The 20,102-nt window shown below is 47.5% G+C and overlaps 1 protein-coding gene across 1 annotated transcript in view; it reads left to right on the forward strand.

Annotated features, from left to right (window-relative positions):
* The window catches only part of LOC119441579 (uncharacterized), a 116,297-nt gene that overhangs the window by 80,007 nt on the left and 16,188 nt on the right, over positions 1–20,102 (forward strand). The window contains exons 1-2 of the mRNA XM_037705119.2: positions 14,677–15,164; positions 16,135–16,492. Coding sequence (XP_037561047.2) covers positions 15,098–15,164; positions 16,135–16,492 — 425 coding nt within the window. The 5' untranslated portion in view covers positions 14,677–15,097. Of the gene's footprint in view, positions 15,165–16,134; positions 16,493–20,102 lie in introns of the transcript that reaches the window.

Here is a 20,102-nt window from a genome sequence, read left to right on the forward strand (position 1 = left end):
AGGGGGTCATTTCGGGCACGCATACACGCACAGCCACGCGCCCGGCTCAGCCAGCTAAAATAGAGCCTTCGAGATTTGCTTCTACGCAATCAGAGCCACCTCTGGAGCGTGGATTAGGGCACCACTTATAGCCCAAACACAGCCAAGTCGCAGATTTTCAGTAGCTCAAATATAGCCACATAGCCAACTCGTCCAAGTCGACGCCAAAAAAAATTTCCCGTAGCCCAATTTGGCTATATATAGCCAAACCTGGCAACACTGTCAACACGCATTGCGACATGCAATGCACTGCGACATAGAGGGAGCAGGACACTTTGTTCGCTGCTTTATATGTGCATTTATATTAATAAAGAAAAAAGCCAGTCACAGTTTGTTGAACATATTTCGGGCTCATTTTATTAACAATCTCTGCTTGCTAGACGCCAAGACTTCCTCGTACTTATGCTGTCTGCGCGATCCGCGTACCAAAATTTCACTAAATTCTTTCTCGCGTTAAAAATAATTCTACTGTTGTGTAACTTATCACGTGAGTAGCAAACATGTAGAACTATCCAATGATTTATCACATATAATTTTAAGCCGACCATCAAAGCGACTTTTTTTTTACCTTGAACACGAAGCTTTTTAAAAAAATATATTTTTCAGTTATTTTTCAGGCGATCGGCTGAATCTTCAAAGCTCCAAATATTTTCGTTTATGCTATGTATACCGGGCTACTATTCTATATTTAATTTGTGGCTTCTGGATTTTCCCGCGTTCCAAGAAAAAATTCTAACTTCGCAATTTTATCGGCTCTTTCCGGTGCCAATCGCACCCAAGATATTCAAATATTTGGAATATTGGTTATTTTGGCAGTCACATCCCTTCATTTTCTTGCCATACGCACCATTTGAACGACTCAATCACACAATGTGTCGGATAAAAAAAAATGTTGATCTATGTTTCCTGGTCAGCTGGGCAAGAACAATAAATTTTCGCCAAAATGGTAGAACATTCTTGGGAAGCAATATAAACGGGGACATTGAGTTCTGAACTTTAACAAACACGTGGAAGTTTTTTCAACTATATCTGTGACGGTCGAAAAAAACGCTGGTTGATTTGGCGTGGAATGATCCATTTGCTCGGGAGAAAAGTGAGTCGGAAGTCAGAATTGCGCAAAAAGGAGTGCTCTTTTTTCTGATATATTCGCAAGAACGTTTCATCAAATTAAATTAACTATTTAAAAGGAAGGTTTACTTAGAAGCTCTTATCTAAATTTAATATGATCGCCGAAACCATTTTTCTGGGGAATCACCGGACCAGTTCTGCAGGATTTTGTTGTACATAAATGTGTCGGTTAAACTCTACCAATCGTATCGAATGTATATGCACGCACACACAGTTGCTCCTACGCGCACGCATATATACATAAACACGCACACACACAAACACTCAAGCGCCAACACTTACACAAACACACACAAACATACGCACGCACGCCTACGCGCTCATACGCACGAAACAGGCGCGCACACGCTCGTATGCTAACACAAACACGCGCAAGCACAAAAACATATACATGCACACCCACGAACGAACACGCACGCATACATACACGCAAACAGGTGGTTTTTTTTTTTTTTTTTACAAAGCACGCATAGACAACAATGCGTGCGCGTACACAGGCGCGGCCATACAGCCCTACACCACGGCGCTACGTGACGAAGCTGCGGTGGCGCTGTCGGCGGGAGTGACTGACTGCAGGACCCGATGAAATCCCAATACAGCTAATCAAAAACCTCGGTCCAAAAAGCAAGGCACTGCTGACTAATGCCATAGAGCAAGTGATTAGAACAAAGAATATTCCCGTTGGCTGGCGTGAAAGCAAGATGAATCTCATCTACAAAGGCAAAGGAGATAAGGATAAGACGAGCTCGTACAGGCCAGTTACAGTAACGTCGGTGATATATAGAATGGCAATGCAAGCCATAAAAGTAGAACTGTCGAAGTGGGTGGAGGAAAACGGTGTATTGGGGGAACTACAGAATGGGTTCAGGCCAGGCAGACGCTTAGAAGACAATATGTTTGTACTAACTCAGTACATAGAGATTTCAGTAGCTCAGAAAAGACCTTTATGGGTAGCATTTCTAGATATTAAAGGAGCTTATGACAACGTAGACAGGGAATTGTTGTGGGATATTCTTCAATACGAAGGCGTAGATGACGATTTCGTGGAGCTGCTGAGGGAGATATATCGAGACAACCAAGTACAAGTGGCATGGGAAGGTCGAAAAGGAAATGAAATGGTGGGAATTCACCAAGGATTGAAGCAAGGATGCCCTCTGTCACCATTGTTGTTCACGCTTTACGTCAAGGGCATAGAAAGACGACTGGAAAACAGCGAATTAGGTTTTGATTTATCCTACATGCGTAATGGACAAATGGTGCAACAGAAGATCCCTGGATTGATGTACGCAGACGACATTGTGCTACTAGCGGACAATAAAAAAGATTTACAGATACTTGCGAATATCTGCGGGAACGCAGCGACAAATCTAGGCCTTAAGTTTAGCACAGAGAAATCAGGGATTATGATCTTTCATGAACACACGAGTAACTTCGTGGTGTCAATTCAACAGCAAGTAATACCCATAGTGAAGCAATATAAGTACCTCGGCGTACACATAAACGAAGGAAAGAATTACTCAAGCAACCACCAAGATAATCTGAAAATAAAGGGGAAGCGGAATGCAGCATTAATGAAACACAGAGCACTGTGGGGCCACAATAAGTATGAGGTGGTGCGTGGAATCTGGAAAGGAGTAATGGTGCCAGCGCTAACATTCGCAAATGCCATTATATGCTTAAAATCGGATATCTTGTCGGGTTTGGAAGTTAACCAAAGATCAGTATACGCCGGTTGGCTTTGGGAGCCCACGGTAATGCCACAAATGAGGCAGTGCAGGGTGACATGGGTCGGGCCTCTTTTGAAGTCAGAGAAGCACAGAGCAAAATTAGTTTTGAAGAAAGGCTCAGGAACAAGGATGAAAATAAATGAGCGGCTAAAGTACGCAAGTATATCTACATGAAAAGCGTGGACACAGAATGGAGGAAGAGGTCAAGGAAGTTGGCAACCAAGTACAGCATAATCGAAACTGTAAATAGACAACCAGGGGTCATCAGATAGAAAGTGAGAGAAATAGAGACCGTGAATTCGATGCAAAGAATGGAAACAAAAAGGACCATGAATATTTACAAGAATGAGAAGAAAGAAATTAGAAGGGAAAATCTATACGACAACACAAAGGGCAGTGCCTTGCTATTTGAGGCTCGAGCCGGTTGCCTAAGGACCAAAACATACCGGAACAAATATTCGGAACTAGATGAGGCATGTGTATGCTGCAGTAAAGATCCAGAGACCACTCAGCACATCCTAATGGAATGCGACGGGATCCACCCAGCGAGAACCGTAGGTAACGTGCAACTCCCAGAAGCGCTTGGGTTTAAAGTGGAAGGAAACATAAACAGATCAGCCGTAGAGATCAGCAAGAGACGATTAGAGCACTGGTGGAAAAAAATCAGGGAAAAGATGGATACGACCTGGTCTCTTAAAATCATAGGTAGCGGTACAAGATAAGTTTTTGAAAAAGAAAAAGAATAATGAGAGGTATACAAAAATGCTAGATAAAGCACATGTATTGTATACCTGAATAAATGAAGCAGGCTAGGTGAATATTTCTCGCCGCCCCGTTTCAAAGGCGATGCCAATAAATCATCATCATCATCACCACTTACGCACGGTAGGCACTGCGCCCCCAAGCCGCTAAGTCTCTCATCATAGCCGCTGGGTTTCGCTGGTGCGTGTGCGGTCCAATAGGCGCCGTCCTTCTTCTATGGTTTTACAACGAAAGAAGCACAGTACGCCTATGAGCTACGTTGCCCCGAAAGACCTAGGAGACTCAAGTCTTCAGAGGTTTCCTGTTGATGAAAATGGTAGGGAAACAATGGACCACCGTGGTAAGCGGCAAAATTTGGATTCTAATATCAGATCATGGATTATGTGTGGAACATTTCATCACATTTAAGCTTCTGCATTATTTAGCGTCATGTGCAAAAGCCAACAAGAAGGCTTATAATCGTGCATACTGTGTCATTACAATTTCTCACTGCACTGTGGCAAAGGTAGATTAGGATTAGGAATGTAGGTCGAGCGAGCAGATGCACCTCAATGTACGTCACATTAGCAGAGAGCCAGCACACATTCACATACGCAGGCAGCGCGGTCAGAGCAGTGTGGTTGCCACTAACGCGGCTAAGTATATAAAGTTACGGGGAGAAGGCAAAAAAGAAATATATACAATATTTCCACAGTGACAGCGAGTCGAGGCCGATGCTATGAAACGGCTCATATCGAATGTCGAGAGGCTGAAGATGGGCAGCAGGCGGGAGTAGCGACTCTTTCCCGAGCTGACTAAGCTCAAAAGACTGACTGGTTATCCATCCTACGTATTACATGGCCTGCCCAGCACCATTTTTTGCCCTTAATGTCCATTACAATATCGGCTCTCCCAGTTTGCTCTCTGATCCACACCGCTCTCCTCCTGTCTCTTAACGTGAGGCCTAACATTTTTCGTTCCATCACTCTTTGTGCGGTCCTTAACTTGTTCTCGAGCTTCTTTGTTAACCTCGAAGTTTCTGCCCCGTATGTCAGCCCCGCTAGAATGCAATTATCGCCCGCTTTTATTTCTCAACGACATTGGTAAGCTCCCAGTCAGGATTTGGTAATGCCTGCCGTATGCACTCCAACCCATTTTTAGTCTTCTGTAAGTTTACTTCTCAAGATCAGGGTCCCCTGTGAGTAATTGACCTTGATGAACGTACTCATTTACGGACTCTAGAGGTTGACTGGTTATCATGAATTCCTGTTCTGTTGCTAGGCTATTGAACACTATGTTTGCCTTCTGCACAGTAATCTTCATCCCTACTCTTTCACTCTCTCAGTTAAGGTCCTCAATCATTTGTTGTATTTATATTGTTACGGGGAAAGAGAGGTTTAAATTATATTTACAGAATACTTACAACGCGCCCACTGGCATACAAGGCATACAAGATGCAAGACCAGTCCGCGCGACATCATAGAGCGTCGTCGTCTTCTGTATTGTCCTTAGCGTTGTCTCGAGCATTGCTTGCTAGATCAAAAATCAAAGTATGGGGTTTTACGTGTCAAAACCGCGATCTAATTATGCGGCACACCGTAGTAGAGGACTCCGGTAAATTGGACCACCTAGGGTTCTTTAACGTGCACCTAAACCTAAGTACACGGGTGTTTTCGCATTTTGCCCCCATCGAAATGCGGCCGCCATGGCCGGGATTCTAGATCGTGTGAGTGGTATCGCTTAAGGCGTGTGACGTGGATGACATCGGTGGAAAATCGAGACGTGGTGGAATCGAGGGGCGTGATCTCATATGTGTCGCCGGTCACTTGGCGCAAGACCCGGTACGGGGCAGATTATGGCGAAATCAACTTTTCGCAAAGGCCAACTCGCTGTGATGGTGTCCAAAGAAGGACCATATCAACAGGTTGAAGTGGGCATCGTGGTGGCAGGCATTATAGAAGCGTCGTTGCTTATCCTGCGAAGCGGTAAGGCGTAGGCGTGCAATGTGGTGGGCCTCGACAGCTCGGAAGTAAGCGGCACGGGCGTATTCTGACGTCGAGTCAAGAACGGCGGGAAGCAGTGTGTGAAATGGCAGCGTGAGATTTCTTCCGTACAAGAGATAAATCGAAAAAAAACCCGCACAGTCATGTAGGGAGGAAATATACGCAAATGTGACGAAGGACAGAGCGGCGTCCCGGTCATGATGGTCGGCGGAAACATACATAGCAAGCATATCTATGATAGTTCTGTAAAGACGATCTGTGAGGCCGTTGGTCTGAGGGTGGTACGCCGTTGTGAACTTGTGTTTTGTAGCGCAGGAGTACAAGAGGTCCTGGACAAGCTTCGATATGAAATAGCGGCCCCGGTCTGTGAGGAGCTGTCGAGGAGTGCCGTGGTGAAGTATAACGTGTTCGAGCAGGAAGTCGGCGAACGTCGGTTGCACACTGGTTGGAAGCACCCGAGTGATCGCGTACCGGGTCGTGTAGTCAGTAGCGACTGCTATCCACTTATTTCCTCAGACAGAGAGCAGGATAGGGCCAAGAAGGTCAAGGCCAACCCTAAAGAATGGCTCCGACGCCACGTCAAGGGGTTGAAGGCGGCCTGCTGGGAGTACTGCTGGTTTCTTGTGGCGCTGGCATTTTTCACAGGAAGCGACGTAATGTCAGATGGAACGGTAAATGCCGGGCCTAAATGAAGCGATGTCGAACACGGTCATAGGTCCTAGGGACTCCGAGGTGACCCGCGGTAGGAGTGTCATGTAGCTGTGTGAGAACAGTTTGACGCATGTGTGCAGGAATAACCAAGAGCAGTTCAGGACCGTCAGGGTACATGCTGTAACGCCATCCTGCAGCACAAGACGCCATCCTGCAGCACAAACGTACTCAGAGAAGCGGAATGTGTCTCAGAAGTCAGCCGGAGAATGACATCTCGCAAGTAGGGCTCACGGCGTTGCTCATCTATCGATGTTCTGAAACGCCGTAAGCGACAGCACGCAGGTATACTCGCACGTGTCGGAAAGCTCCGGTGGGTCTATTGGATGGCGCGACAAGCAATCGGCATCTTCATGCTACCGGCAGCTCTTATGCACAACTGTGTATGAATACACTTGGAGTCGAACTGCCCATTGACCTAGATGGCCAGTAAGATCCTTTAGGAATGAAAGCCAGCATAAGGCATGATGATCGGTGATCACTGTGAACGGCCGGCCATACACGTAGAGGCAAAATTTACCCACTGCCCAAACGAGGCACCACATTAAACTGATAGAGGCCATCAGGTGTAATAAAAGCGGTCTTTTCACGGTGCATGTCATCAACTGCAATCTGTCAGTACCCGGAGCGAAGGTCTATCGAAGAACAATATTTTGCACCATGTAAACAATCGAGGGCGTCATCTATCCGCGGCAGGGGATACACGTCCTTTTTTGTTACTTTGTTGCGATGGCGATAAGTCAAAGCAGAAGCGCCAGCTGTCATCCTTCTTTCTCACGAGCACGACCGGAGAAGCCCAAGGGACTGCTATAAGGCTCAATGATATCTCGGGCAAGCATCTTGTCGACTTCCTTCTGTATGACTTGGCTCAGTAGGGGAGACGCGGTATGGCCGTCGGTGTATCGAGCTAGCGTCGCCCGTGTGTATACGATGTTTGTCAACGGACGTTTGACCCAGTGGCCGGTCATCGAGATGGAAAATGTCGCGGTGCGAGACGAGAAGGCTACGAAGTGCGTACGCATGGTGGGCCGGAAGGTCAGGAGCGATCATTGCCGTCAAAGGTTCTAAAACTCGGGTTGTAGGGCCCGAACCAGCAGAGGCCGATGACGCAGTATCACCAGATAAGCCAAAAATATGGTAGTCGGAAGCGGGGACTAAGGTTGAAAGAGGTATGCCCTGAGGTAGCACTTGAGGACAGATGCCTAAATTCACTACAGGAAGACAGGTGGCATTGTCTTTTATGCAGACAACCGTGTGGGGAAATGCGGAGTCCTGCGACAGGAGAACAGTAGATTTGGGCGACACGACATAATCGCAGTCGGCGGATCAGCTGGAAAAGGTGGATCAGGTGAAACGGGAATATAGGTCACGGCTCGGCCAGGTAGGCGAACGTAATCGGTGGAACATAGTCGACTGGGCGTAGGACCAGGAGGGTCAACGGCATACGGTAGGGCGAGTTGGACAACACCCGCAGAGCAGTTAATAATGGACTGAATGTGCCGACAGAAAATCAAGTCCTAAGATGATTTCGTGTTGGCACTGCTCCAAGACATAAAACAAACAGACGTATGGTATCCGGCTACAGTGACACGGGCGGCACACATCCCAGCGACAGCTGGAGTTCCACCGTCGGCTACGTGGACTGACGGTGAGCGGGGCAGGAGTTAGAACTTTCTTTAGGCGCAGTACGGAGGTTCGAGTTTATAACCGATATGTGTGTTCCTGTGTCAGTTAAGTGCTGTTACAGGTATACCATCCACGTCCACGTTGATGAGGTTGTGATGGCTAGGCGGTGTAAGCAGAGGAATTTCGGGTCCGGTGGTCATGGCAAGCTCACCTCTCGGAGCTGCGCCCGTTAGTTTTCCGAGGAGCGGCGGGAGTACGAAGGAGACGGAGAGCGACGAGGCAGAGGTGAGCGAGAAAGAGGTGGGCGTGGCGAAGGGGAACGGTTTGGTCGTGTGGGCAGAGATGTTGACGCGTTGTATTCTCCAATGTGCGTCGGGGGGCGGAGACTGCCAGGCGGGCGCTGCGTATTTCGATAGCTCTACCAAGGCTGCGAGTTGCAAGAACTGCGACAGTTGTGAGAAATATCTCCGACGCGTCCACAGCAGAAGCAGATAGGCCTGTTATCAGAGGTGCGCCATTCCTCCGGGTTTCGATAAGTAAAACGAGCGTAGAACTTCGTGGTAGATCGGGTACGCCGGGTGAACGATAGTCGGGTCTGTGGACTGGGCTAAGTGAGTGGAGACCGACATTGGTCAACCCTTGCCGTACAACGGTCTGCATGAGAGATATTGTTGCGTGGGAATCGTCTGGGGCGCGACTGGGGCCCGAATCCGGGAAGGAACTGGAGATGCACCTTCACTCTCCCGGCGGACGATGCGCGCAATACTGTCGGATGCAGCCGGCGTGGGCGGGAGACGGAGGTCCTCGCAGGTAGATGTTGCAGCCGTATTAGGAAGGCCAAAGTGAGCAATACGACGGCTTTTAGCTTCTTCGAAGCGGCGGCATTCAGCAATGATCTCCTGCAGTGTCGAAGAACTCATTAAAACAAGGAGACTAAACGCGTCGTCCGTGATGCCTTTGAGGATGTGTCAGACCTTTTCTGTTTCCGGTATCTTCTTGTCTACCTTGCGACAAAGCGCAAGCACATCCTGAATAGAACATACGAGTCAGTGGAAGTCTGAACTCGGCAAGCAAGGTCTTTCTGCGCGGCACGCCAGCGGCCAACAGGCTTGCCAAACAAATAAGTGAGCTTTTGTTTGTGCAAGTCACAGCTGCTGAGCTCCTCTTCGTGGGTCTGAAAACAGAAGATGTGCCGTTCCCGCGAGGTAAAAGAGGAGGATGGCGAGCATGACGGTCTGGTCCTAGTGACTGGTGTTACCGTCGGTGTTATCCGTTCGACGTCGGTGTTATCCGTTCCGGAAAATGTGCCAGCGTCACGCTGTTGTGCCAGGATGACGGTGGGCGCGGGTGGCGACGAGCCCGAAGCATTCTCGCCTTCAGCTGGCATGGCCGCTGCAGCCAAGGAGCGCCTACTGCGTAAATCCATTGTGCGTCTGAGATATCCAGCACCTTCCACGAAAATGTTACTTAGAAAGGGAGGTTTAAATTATATTTACAGAATATTTACAAAGCGCCGACTGGCATACATGGCATACAAGATGTAAAACCAGTCCGCGAGACATCAGGGAGCGTCGTCGTCTTCTCTATTGTTCTCAGCGTTGTCTCCGAGCATGAAAGAAGCCGGCGAATACACGCAAAGTGCCTCGAGCGGCCAGTCGGGCGGCAATTCTGCGTGTATTCGCGGACTTCTTTCACACTCAGAAAAACACATTTATGTAGCACGTATTGAGCAACAGAAAGCTGTATCGAGAGTTTTTCATGTTGCTCTACAACTTTCTCATTGACACTTTCATAATTAGGACAGTACTTCTCGACTTAGATAAATAATTACAATTAATTAAATAAATCTCAGTAGCGAAAAAATTACTGGCGGCTACTCCACTGTACTGGAAACAATAAGCACAAGGTTGGCTTCGCCTAACACCGTTCCTCTTTTTTTGAATCTTGCTGCGTGATAGCTGGGACACTCTGTACACACATATGCGAAAAAAACATACTTGGTTACGTTTCGGCGAGTGACACGGCCTTCATCAGAGTAAACCTTATTTTGACGAAGACCGTGTCGCGAGCGATACCTAAGCAAGTAAACATACTTTTATCGTAAGGGTGCTCCTTCGTTCTGAAATATACATATATATTGAAACAGACCTCCAGTATTACTTATTTAAAGAATACTGCAGACCTGCAAGAGGGCCCAAGCAGAAGGGGCAAAAGTAATTAAAGATGTATCCAAGGAACGCGTACAAATATTAGTATGCAACAACATCATATACTTATTTTGTTTCGGATATTTGGAAGACAGCGGTACACTGAAACTATTTACGGAGTCCCTGATATATAAATGGAGGTTGCAGTACACGAGACACCCCGATTGTTGCATTCAACGGGGAACAATCTACATACAGGTCGACAACGACAAATAGACAATAAATGCCGCTAAGTGATCCTGGAATCGTTTTGATATACAGCTGAATCCGCCAAAATAGCAACATTGGGAATTATTAACACCCCTTTTTCCCGTATTTCTGCCCGCAGTGTTGACTATGTGGCTAACTACGTGCTATTGAGCCGGTTATCGCAAGGCATTTACATGGCCTCGGTGGTCCCATTTCAATGAAAATGTAATGCAAAAAAGTCGCAGGTCTGCGCGGCACACGCCGCACAGTCTCAGCGTAATCTGGCGGAGCGGTTCCATAGCAGCTCCATTTTCTGCACCAGGCGCTACAGGGTCTTCGCGGCGATCACTCTTCGCGTCGTTTCCACGAGAACGATCTGAACTGTCCGCCCGGTGACGACAGCGAGCTGCGGCTTGTGCAGCGGCTTGTCCTGCACTCTGCAGAGCGGTCTGCTGAGCCCACCGTTGCCTGGCTGTAGCCGCGCGCGTAGCTCTACGATTCGCTTCTTCAGCAGCAGTTCGTACCTTGCGAGGAGGCACCATAACGTGTACCGAAGCGTAAACACAAGTATCCAGACAGCGTGGCGCACATGTCACATCCCTTGACCCGTGGTACGGTACCTTGCTGTTGTTGATGATGATAATGATGGTTTATTGGCATCCCCTTCAAAACGGGGTGTTGACAAATAGTCACCTAGCCTGCTTGTATTAACCAGGTCCAGCTACATGCAGCATGCATGTAGTTGGCATGTTAACCTGGTGGAATATAACGGAACTGCAATGTAAAGTTTGTACGTACTGGAAGCTACGCGGCGCCGATACGATGCTAATGATGATAATGATGATTTAATTACATTTTCTTTGAAACGGGACAGTCACAAAAGGTCACCTAGCCTCCTTGAATTTATCAGGTATACAATACATGTGATTCATTGCATCAATATTTGTACATCTCCATAACCTCGTTTTCCTTCGTCAAGTCTCCCCTATCTACCTTGTATCACTACTATGCAGCAGCTACAAGGCTTGGCACCAGGTGTAATAGCCTGGTGCAACTGCGATGCAAAGGGCGCACGTATAACTCCTAAGCGGCGCGCATCTCACATCACAAAACAAGTGGCACGATGCGATGCTAATAATGATGTTTATTTATTGGCATCTGCTTTGAAACGCGGCGGTGACACAGTCACCTAGACAGCTTGATTTGACAAGTGGTACGATACGATGATAATGATGATTTGAGGGCATTCCCTTTGAAACGGGACGTTGAAAATATTCAACTGACATGCTTGATTTAATCCGGTATGCTATACATGTTGTAATTACAGCAATATATATACATCTCTATAATCTTCTTTCCATTCCCCGAGACTTCTCTAACTATCTTGTACCGTTACCTGTGCATCTGCTTCATGGCGGTCTACCTGGTGTAATAATATGCAACTGCAATTCAAAATGTGCACGCATCAACGCTACGCGGCGCGCATGTCACATCGCGTGTCTCCTCTCGCGCTAGAACGCGTTAATACGGCATTATTCCGCTGCATGCTGGCAAGCGCTGGCGTAGCTCCCGAAATTTAAGGTGACTGTAGCGCTTTGTCTTTTCTTGTTTTGCTGAAGATTCTGCTTCCATGCAAAAAAAAAGCACTGGCATTGCTCAGTGGTGGGGTAGCTGATCCCACATCGCGGGCCCGGGTTCGATCCCGGCAGGAATTTTTTCTTTGTTCCCGGCTATACCTCCTACGGACACGCGGCGGACACCATCGCCAACCAAAACGGATATTGCAATGAGCCCATTACAGCTTACGCTGTAAAATAATGGTGTCAGACCCTTTGAGGTTATAATAAAGAGCTTAAGAGGATCTGTATCCTTCCATAGTCCTCCACCATACGGCGCTTCTAATTGTATTGTTTCACAGCGTAAGCTGTTATCGGGTCATTTCAATAGCCGTTTCGGTTGGCGATGGTGTCTGCCACCGTCGCCGCTGCCGGTGGTAATGTCGCCGGGAATGAGAAAAAAAATAGCCAGTTCCCGCCGGGATCGAAACCGGGCCCGATGCGATTGGGTCAACTGCTCTACCACTGAGCCACGCCAACTTTCTTTTTTCTTTTTTACCATCTTGACTCAACATACAGTTGTACAACACATGCACACTGATGCATATACATAAATTAATAAACGTTTCTTATAAAAAAAAATGCGTCGCTAGCACTGGAGGCGCAATGCTCAAGAGACAGCGGAGCTGATGGGCACCTAGCTAGTCCTGGCTTTTGGGCTTGGCAAGCACTACCAAGTCATCCCCAGCATTTTCCGGAGAATATTGATTATTTGTCGTATATCGATCAGCTATTTATTGCCTATCGATGACTGACTAAGCTTTTGTCTTTGACAAAGGTTTTTGATCTAACAAACGCCTTTGTCAAAGGTTTTTTTTAGATCTAGGGCTAAGACAGCTCCAGTTCTTTTCCTGTGAATAGGGTGTAAGACCTCTTCTGAGAGCCTTAGAATGATGTCTTGTGTTGATATATTTGCTCTAAAGCCTATCATTGTGTGCGGGAAGTAATTCTTGTCATCCATGTGGCTCTGTAGCCTGCTTAGAATTACGTGCTCGAGCACTTTGCCTTAGCAGGAGGTGAGAGATATGCACCTGAGGTTCTGCAATGTCAAACTTCTTTCCCGGTTTCGGGATGAAGACGATCTTTGCATGCCTCCAGGATGAGGGGAGTTCCCCTCTTTCCCAACAATCGTTGGAATATTTAGTGATTGCTTCGATCGAGGCATCATCTAAGTTTCTTAGTGATTTGTTTGTCACCCCATCCGCGCCTGGAGCCGAGGAGGTCCGAAGTCTTTGAAGCGCTGCTCGCACTTCAGACTCTTCGATTTCCTCGTCCAGTTTGTGGTTCGGGGTTCCCAAGTAGCTCGGCAGAGAGACTTTGTTTGATGTGTCTACGTATCTCTGTCTGAGTTACTCGACGAGTTATTTATCTGTAAGCGCATGGTTATGCACTACTCTAATGATGTTTTTGCTGTGCGCTATTTTGCTGTTCGAAGGATCCAGCAGGTGTCTGAAGAGGTGCCAATGTATCCTTGAGTCCAAGTTTGCCACTCATTTGGTCACAGACTTGACCCCATTGTTGCCTGGCAAGCTGTTGTGCATAATCTTCTATCTCTTTGGATAACTTTGCAATTTTAATGCGCAGCGGTCGATTGAGTTTCTGCGTTTGCCACCTTCTCTGCAGACTGCCGTATGCTTCCCACATATGCAGCAGCCGACTGTCCACAGCTTGTGGTGCCTCTGAGGAGGGGATTGATTTGGTTATTGTTTTAACATCATGGATGAGATATTTGACCCATTCCTCTAGGTTACTCATCTCATTCCCTGCGGTTTGATCTCTGAGTTGTTTGAATTGTCCCAGTCCGGAATTTGTACCGGTTTCCAGCCTCTATCTATGAGGTTCTTGGCAGTTATAGTAGATGCCACTATGTAGTGGTCACTACCTAGGCGAGGTCTAAAACATTTTTATTGAACGGTGCTCAAAACAGTCTCCGCGTGCCACTAGTCATCACTCGCCAGGCAAAAGCAAATCAATCACGGAGTTTATCAGAAGAGCACACACCAGAATACACAGCGACAAAAAATGCCACCAATCAGATTTTGATATTGATACGGCTTTGGCTATGCGTAAGACAACACGCACGGCATAGGTGTCCAATACCACGACTCACATTCTGCTCAAGATCATTGTGTACGAAGAGGGGTGGCTTAAGCCTGCTTTCCTCAAGAGAATACACCGGATGTTATTCTGGTGTTTTACGTATTGACGTTCTTGGATGCATCATTTATGTGTGACTACATGCTTGTAGTGCTGCGTAATTCTCCCGGTCACCCTCGCAGACGCAACTGAGTGCGCCTGTTTCTTGAGCGAGATAGCACCGTTTCAAGGAAAATGCTACATGTCACAACTTTTGCTTCTTTCTCTTTAGCTCAGTTGTTCCTTGAATCAGCGCGATCAACTTCTCCTTCATTCAGCACCTCCTTATCGGAAAGGCTCGCTTCTGGAAGAACGGTGGTTGTGTTGCACTCGTTATCTCACTTCAGTAAATGAACTCCATGCACTTGTGGCTTCTCAGTTGCGCGAAACGAGGAAGTGTTTCTCTTTACCCCTCCCCCCTTCCCACCTTATTTTCTCCGAACAAAAAAAAAAGAAGACTAAAACGGAGGCGCGTAAAAGCAACGATTGCCATTACCAGTCGTCAGCGTTCCTTCTTCGACTTACAGAGGGCACCAGAAATTGGTTTCGCATAGAGTTTGCGCATTGCGGGTATAGTGGTGCTTCACAACACTACACGTCTCGAGCCGCGTGCGCTGAGTACCCCCCAACACTACGCAACGGCGAGAAGCAGAGGTTCCTGTTGGGGGCCATGGTCTATGTTAGTGCGACGCCCCCGTTCTAGTGTAAACATTCGTTTCTCTAGGGCTCTCGGCCAGAGACTCGGCGCTCGGGCCAAGTAGAAGCGGGATGCATCGCGCGACTCTCCTTAAATGTAACTAGAATAACCAGCGATTTTCACTGGTGTACATTGTTCTACTCCATCTATGGTCATGCAGTCAGCAGTCGCACTGTAGCAGGTCGGAAGCGTGTCACGAAAGCTGTGTTCATCTATCGTGGGCCAAAACCCTTGCCACAACGATCGAGTCTTTTGGAACCGTCGCGACTCTGAAGATACCATGAAAATAGTGACTCTGTCACTGCTGTTTCTGCTTGCGGCAATGACGTGCGCAGCAGCCGCTACTGGTGAGTCTGGATTCTTGGATTTCTCATTGTCGTTATGAGCCGTCCCTCTCGCTCAGATATTTAGTGAAGTTTTGAATTTAACAATGTTCGCAGTGACGTGCACACTAGTCTCCGAATTTTGTTAATGAAAGAACAAATATTTATTTCATTGATTTGTTTTCTTCGTACATTCTAGATATATGGGTAAAGCAAAGACGCTGCATTTAGAACCAGTCCCCTATTTCTAAGGGCTTTAGTAGAAATAAGTTAACAATACCAGAAACGGCTTAATGAAAGCGCCATGTGTGTTGCGCGAAACGAGGAAGTGTGTCTCTTTACCACTAAATCATGCGTCATCTTGCACTTTTTAAAAGGAGATTGCACTACAGTACACCTTCTTTTAGTTTTCTTGCTCGTCTTACTGTTTAGCTTTGATTCCAGCTCACAGCACGCACCCGTGACTTTCCGTGTTGTATAGCCACTGCACTTTAAAAAAAAATTGTGACTCAGCGCTTGTCGTCATCTTCCACTGTCTGTTTCATTTTGCACTGTTGACTTTTCTGTAAAGATATACCACTTATACAGCTAGAAAGCTAACTCCACATCTTGAAAGAAGTCTAAAATTTTATTTGACGTGATGCTGTTCTTCAAACGTATGGCATTTCCCATTTGTTTATCGGGACTAAGAAGACCCGTTTAGCGTGAATTTCATAATTTACGAACGACCATTGGCACTGCTACGCCAATGCTTAACTGAGTTTTCTACATTTAATGGAAGAGTTATCCCGGTGTTGTTATAAGCGTCTACAATTGCTGAAAAGCACTGTCAATATAGAAAGAGGGCGCACGCTGAAGAGTTCTTTGCTAGATACGTACGCAACTAGGCCTGAGTGCCTGATTGATTTCGGCGAAAAGACTCAGGCAGCACACAGACTGAGTAGTTCGATTATGCTAAATTTAAGCATACTCTCCAACATTCTATTTCTTTCAGACAACTCGTGTGATGATCCTCATCATCACCACACGCTGTTCGATATCGGGCTGAGCAGGGTGTTCGGCTTGTCATCGTTCATAGCTTTTCGACTGGAGGAGATCCGCCAAACGTTCAGAAAGTTCTTCACGTTTCGAGTGTGGCTGTGGGATGGCAAACTCCTGGGCCTGCAAAACATCAGACGGCGTGACCGAAACTTCATAAATGTCACCGACAGTGGAGTCGTTGCCCACTTCGATATCACTGGTGGACCCCTTGCCGTCACCTACACGGGCAGCATTCGCTCTGTTCTGATGGACGCCCAGGTAAACGTAGACATCTACATTCCGCAGATCTACATGCACATCTACGTGGAAGAGTGAGTACACAGGCATCAAAATTGGCCTAGAATAAGAAACGCAGCGTTGCAACTCGTTTTGCGGGAGTGTGTACTTTGTTTATTGGTAGTTATTTTATTATTTAAATATTGGTAGAATTATTGGTACTTCCTGTACACAGCAACAGCTTGCGTTCACTTTGACTGGGCGAACAGGAGCTCAAACATTTTCCATCTGGGACTAACGGAACTCTCGCAACAATATTTGAACCTGAGACAAGCACCACTGCATGGTTTCAGGAATTTACAACCCTGGCGTTTCCTAATGCAGATAGGTTAAGGAAGGCGTTAGCGTCTACAGAGGGCGTTCTTCGTTTACGGCAAAGCTTCACTTCCATCTTTCAATTTTCAGTGTCTTCTTTCATTCTATAATGCATCTCACTCACCGTTTGCAGCACTGCCGAATACGCAAGGCATACATAGACAATATCTTTGAGCAGCGGAATATTCTTCCGTGCCTGTCTGAATATTGGTGGGATTACAGCGTTTTATTACTGATTGGTGCATGTCGCGGTACAGCATTACAAGGCATGTTAGGACCTTTGCGCACACACATCCTATGCCGCGAATTACTGATTGCAATCGGTAACCGCAATAGCCCTCCTAATGGTGATTACGTAGCAACATGGCAACGCACATACAACGCAGACCAGCCGCTTCGATCCGAATTCGCGCTTTTTACTGGTGCTCCCCGCTGACAGCAAGGAATAAGTGATAAAACCCTTCAAAGCTTAGTGTCATCACACACTGAGGGTGGCGCATTAGCTATATGTTGTCGCAATCATTAAGGTAAACTGTTTGATTTTGAAGCAGCTAAGACTCCAGAGACGTCGCCTAAGCCGTAAAACTGGTTTGATTTTCAGTTAGCAGATGGCACCACAGCATTGGCACTGATGTGTTGACGATGCGGATTACGATAAATGCCTAATTGTTCACTGCATCAATTATTTACTACTGCCGCTCCAGCATGGTACGTGATAATGGTGGCGAGAAAAGACCTAATAGACGCCGAGCAAGTGATGCGGCGCAGGTGAACATTTCTGGGGACCTTAGCCATTATTACTGGCTAAGGAGGCGGCAACGACCAGCTGAGAAAGCATACAGATGAAACAAAGCATCACTGTCGTTTTCATGTAGATACAGGTTATGGCTACAACACCAAAACATGTTTTTGCATCAATCCACAACGCCTGCAGCATGTATCGAGAGGATGACAAGCAGACGCTCAGCAGACGACGTGGCGGGGATCAACGCACCTCGAGGGGCATTCTGCCTTCCTATTGGTTAAGCAGTCCTGCCACTCCGCAGTGCTGCAAAGAACTTCTGATATGGAGTATTGAAGGGTGCACTGAGTTTCTCCTTGAATTACCTTATGCTTATTTTTTTAGAATGTTTCAAACTGTTTGCGTTTTTCTTGTGCGATTGCATCTGACCCAAGTAATTCTGGGAAAGGGCTAGTCGATGAAACATTATTGCTGTACACGCTCTTTAAGGCGCAAGAAAGGACAGGTGATGCGCTTCACCTTGTCAGTCTGTGATTGTATTTGGTTCAGGATCCCTCCAGAAAGAGATAGAGAAAGTACGCAGAAGTAAAAACACATGTCAGACTTGTATTACACACTTCACACATAGAAACAGCACACACACGCGACTGTTCTCCAAATTACATTTCAGAGGACACGCGGATATCTATGAATTAGTCATAGGTAAGCATGCAGCCTACAGTTCATGTAGAAGCAGCAAGCCGCCGTGTCGGGGACGTCGTGACACTGGCTTCGGATATTAGGGTCGTACGGCTGGCGTTACATGTCGCCTGACCGCGTAGAGCTGAGGTGGCCCTGCCAGAAATCGGAGCCTCTGCGTGCCCAATTTGCCGACGGCGGGGTTGTGCTCGGGAGCACACAGCTGCTGCCCACCGCGTCACGTTCACAGCCGGCACGGTATCCCTCGTTCCGGTCTCCCGAACGCTCATTCAGCCCATTCAATGGCAGCCTTCCTGGACCAGTTGTCCAGCGGAAGTACCAGCCGAGGTGGTCTCGCAGCTGGTGAGAGTGTTGGTTCTGGTGCAGGCCTAGTGACGTGGGCGGCGGTTGTTCCCATGGGCTGGACGCCCAGCGAGAAAATCTGCCTTCGAACGCCGAATCTCGCTCACGGCACACCCCACGGGATACTCTCTGTCATTCCCCGCTTCCCTCTTCGCCCCCGCACGGAGCACTGTCATCATTTGCTTAGGCTTTTTTTTTTCACTCCGGATACCATATATTATTACACTGCGTTCTTCTCGTCCCGAACGTGTCCCTTTGTTACGCCTTAAGCAGGTCTGTCTCGCCATGGTGCCTTTCATTTTTTGTGGTGTTTCGCATTTACGCGTGGTGAAGAATAAACGAGTCAAATTGAATCATTTGCTTTTATTGTGACTACGAAGGATAGGAGCCGATGCGTGTTCTTAGCCCTAGTGGTTATGAGCGTATTTTAGTGGAGGGCTCTCTCTATGGTGCACACCAAGTACCCAGACCAACCGGAGCAATCATCACTACAACCTGCCCTCTTTGATGCATCTCTGTATGCCAACTGTACTCCGCCGAAAAGAGGCCACTATGCTTTATCGCTTATGACTAGGGGTGGCATTCACGAAATATTATTCATTTCTCAATGGAATGGCCGACAACGCTTTTTGCAATGCCTGTCTTTGCGAGGAGACGCTAGAACACATTCTATGCGACTGTCCTGAATATAATGTTCCGAGACAGTCCCTGGCGTCCGTTCTAGCGCACTTGGACAATCGACCATTGTCAATTGAAACGATTCTCACGTGTCGTCGACAGAAGACATCGCAGCTGAAGGCGACGCAGGGGTTACTTAAGTTTTATTGCGATAGCAAATATATGGACACTCAAAAGCAGATTTCTGCCGTCGGCGTCGCCGTCGCCGTCGCCGTGAGGTTCCGTATGACGTCATTTGGAGAAGAAATCGTCGCCGCGCGCCGAACGCTGTATGTGCGAGTGAAAGGGCGCGAGGGGCGCGTCTTTCACGGGGAGTGAACGCACGGCGGAGAACAAACGCGCGTTCTGCGCCGTGGTCGCTTAAGGGCTGCAGAAGTAGGCGTCTCTGTTCTCCTTCACAATCACCATTTATGTAGAGCAAACGCGCCTTCTTCCGACGAGCGAGAGGCCGTGGGGGAGGGGGAGGGAAGGGAGGCGACGTTTAGCTGTGGCACGCAGTGCCTATTTATATCAGAGGCTCCGGCAACAGTCACCAACGCCGCACGCATTTTGAACGAACGCGGGCAAAACGCCGATGGCGTCGACAACAGTTCTGCGTGTTGCCGGTGCTGCTGCATGTCCAAGTTTATACAGCTGATAAAGCTAATATCATTAAAGAAACGGGCTTGGACAAGCGGCTGTGACAGTGATGTCACGCACCACGCAAGAGTGACGGACTGTGACTGACGATGAGTGTGCTGTGTTATGTGCTCTCTCTCTCTCTCCTCCCCATCTTTCATTCCCCCTCATCCCACTCCCATGTGTAGGGTAGCGAACCGGTTGTGCTGAACTGGTTAACCTCCCTGCCTTTCCTTCTCCACTCTTTCCTT

This window comes from Dermacentor silvarum, chromosome 2, assembly GCF_013339745.2.
Source record: "Dermacentor silvarum isolate Dsil-2018 chromosome 2, BIME_Dsil_1.4, whole genome shotgun sequence".
NCBI lineage: Eukaryota > Metazoa > Arthropoda > Arachnida > Ixodida > Ixodidae > Dermacentor > Dermacentor silvarum.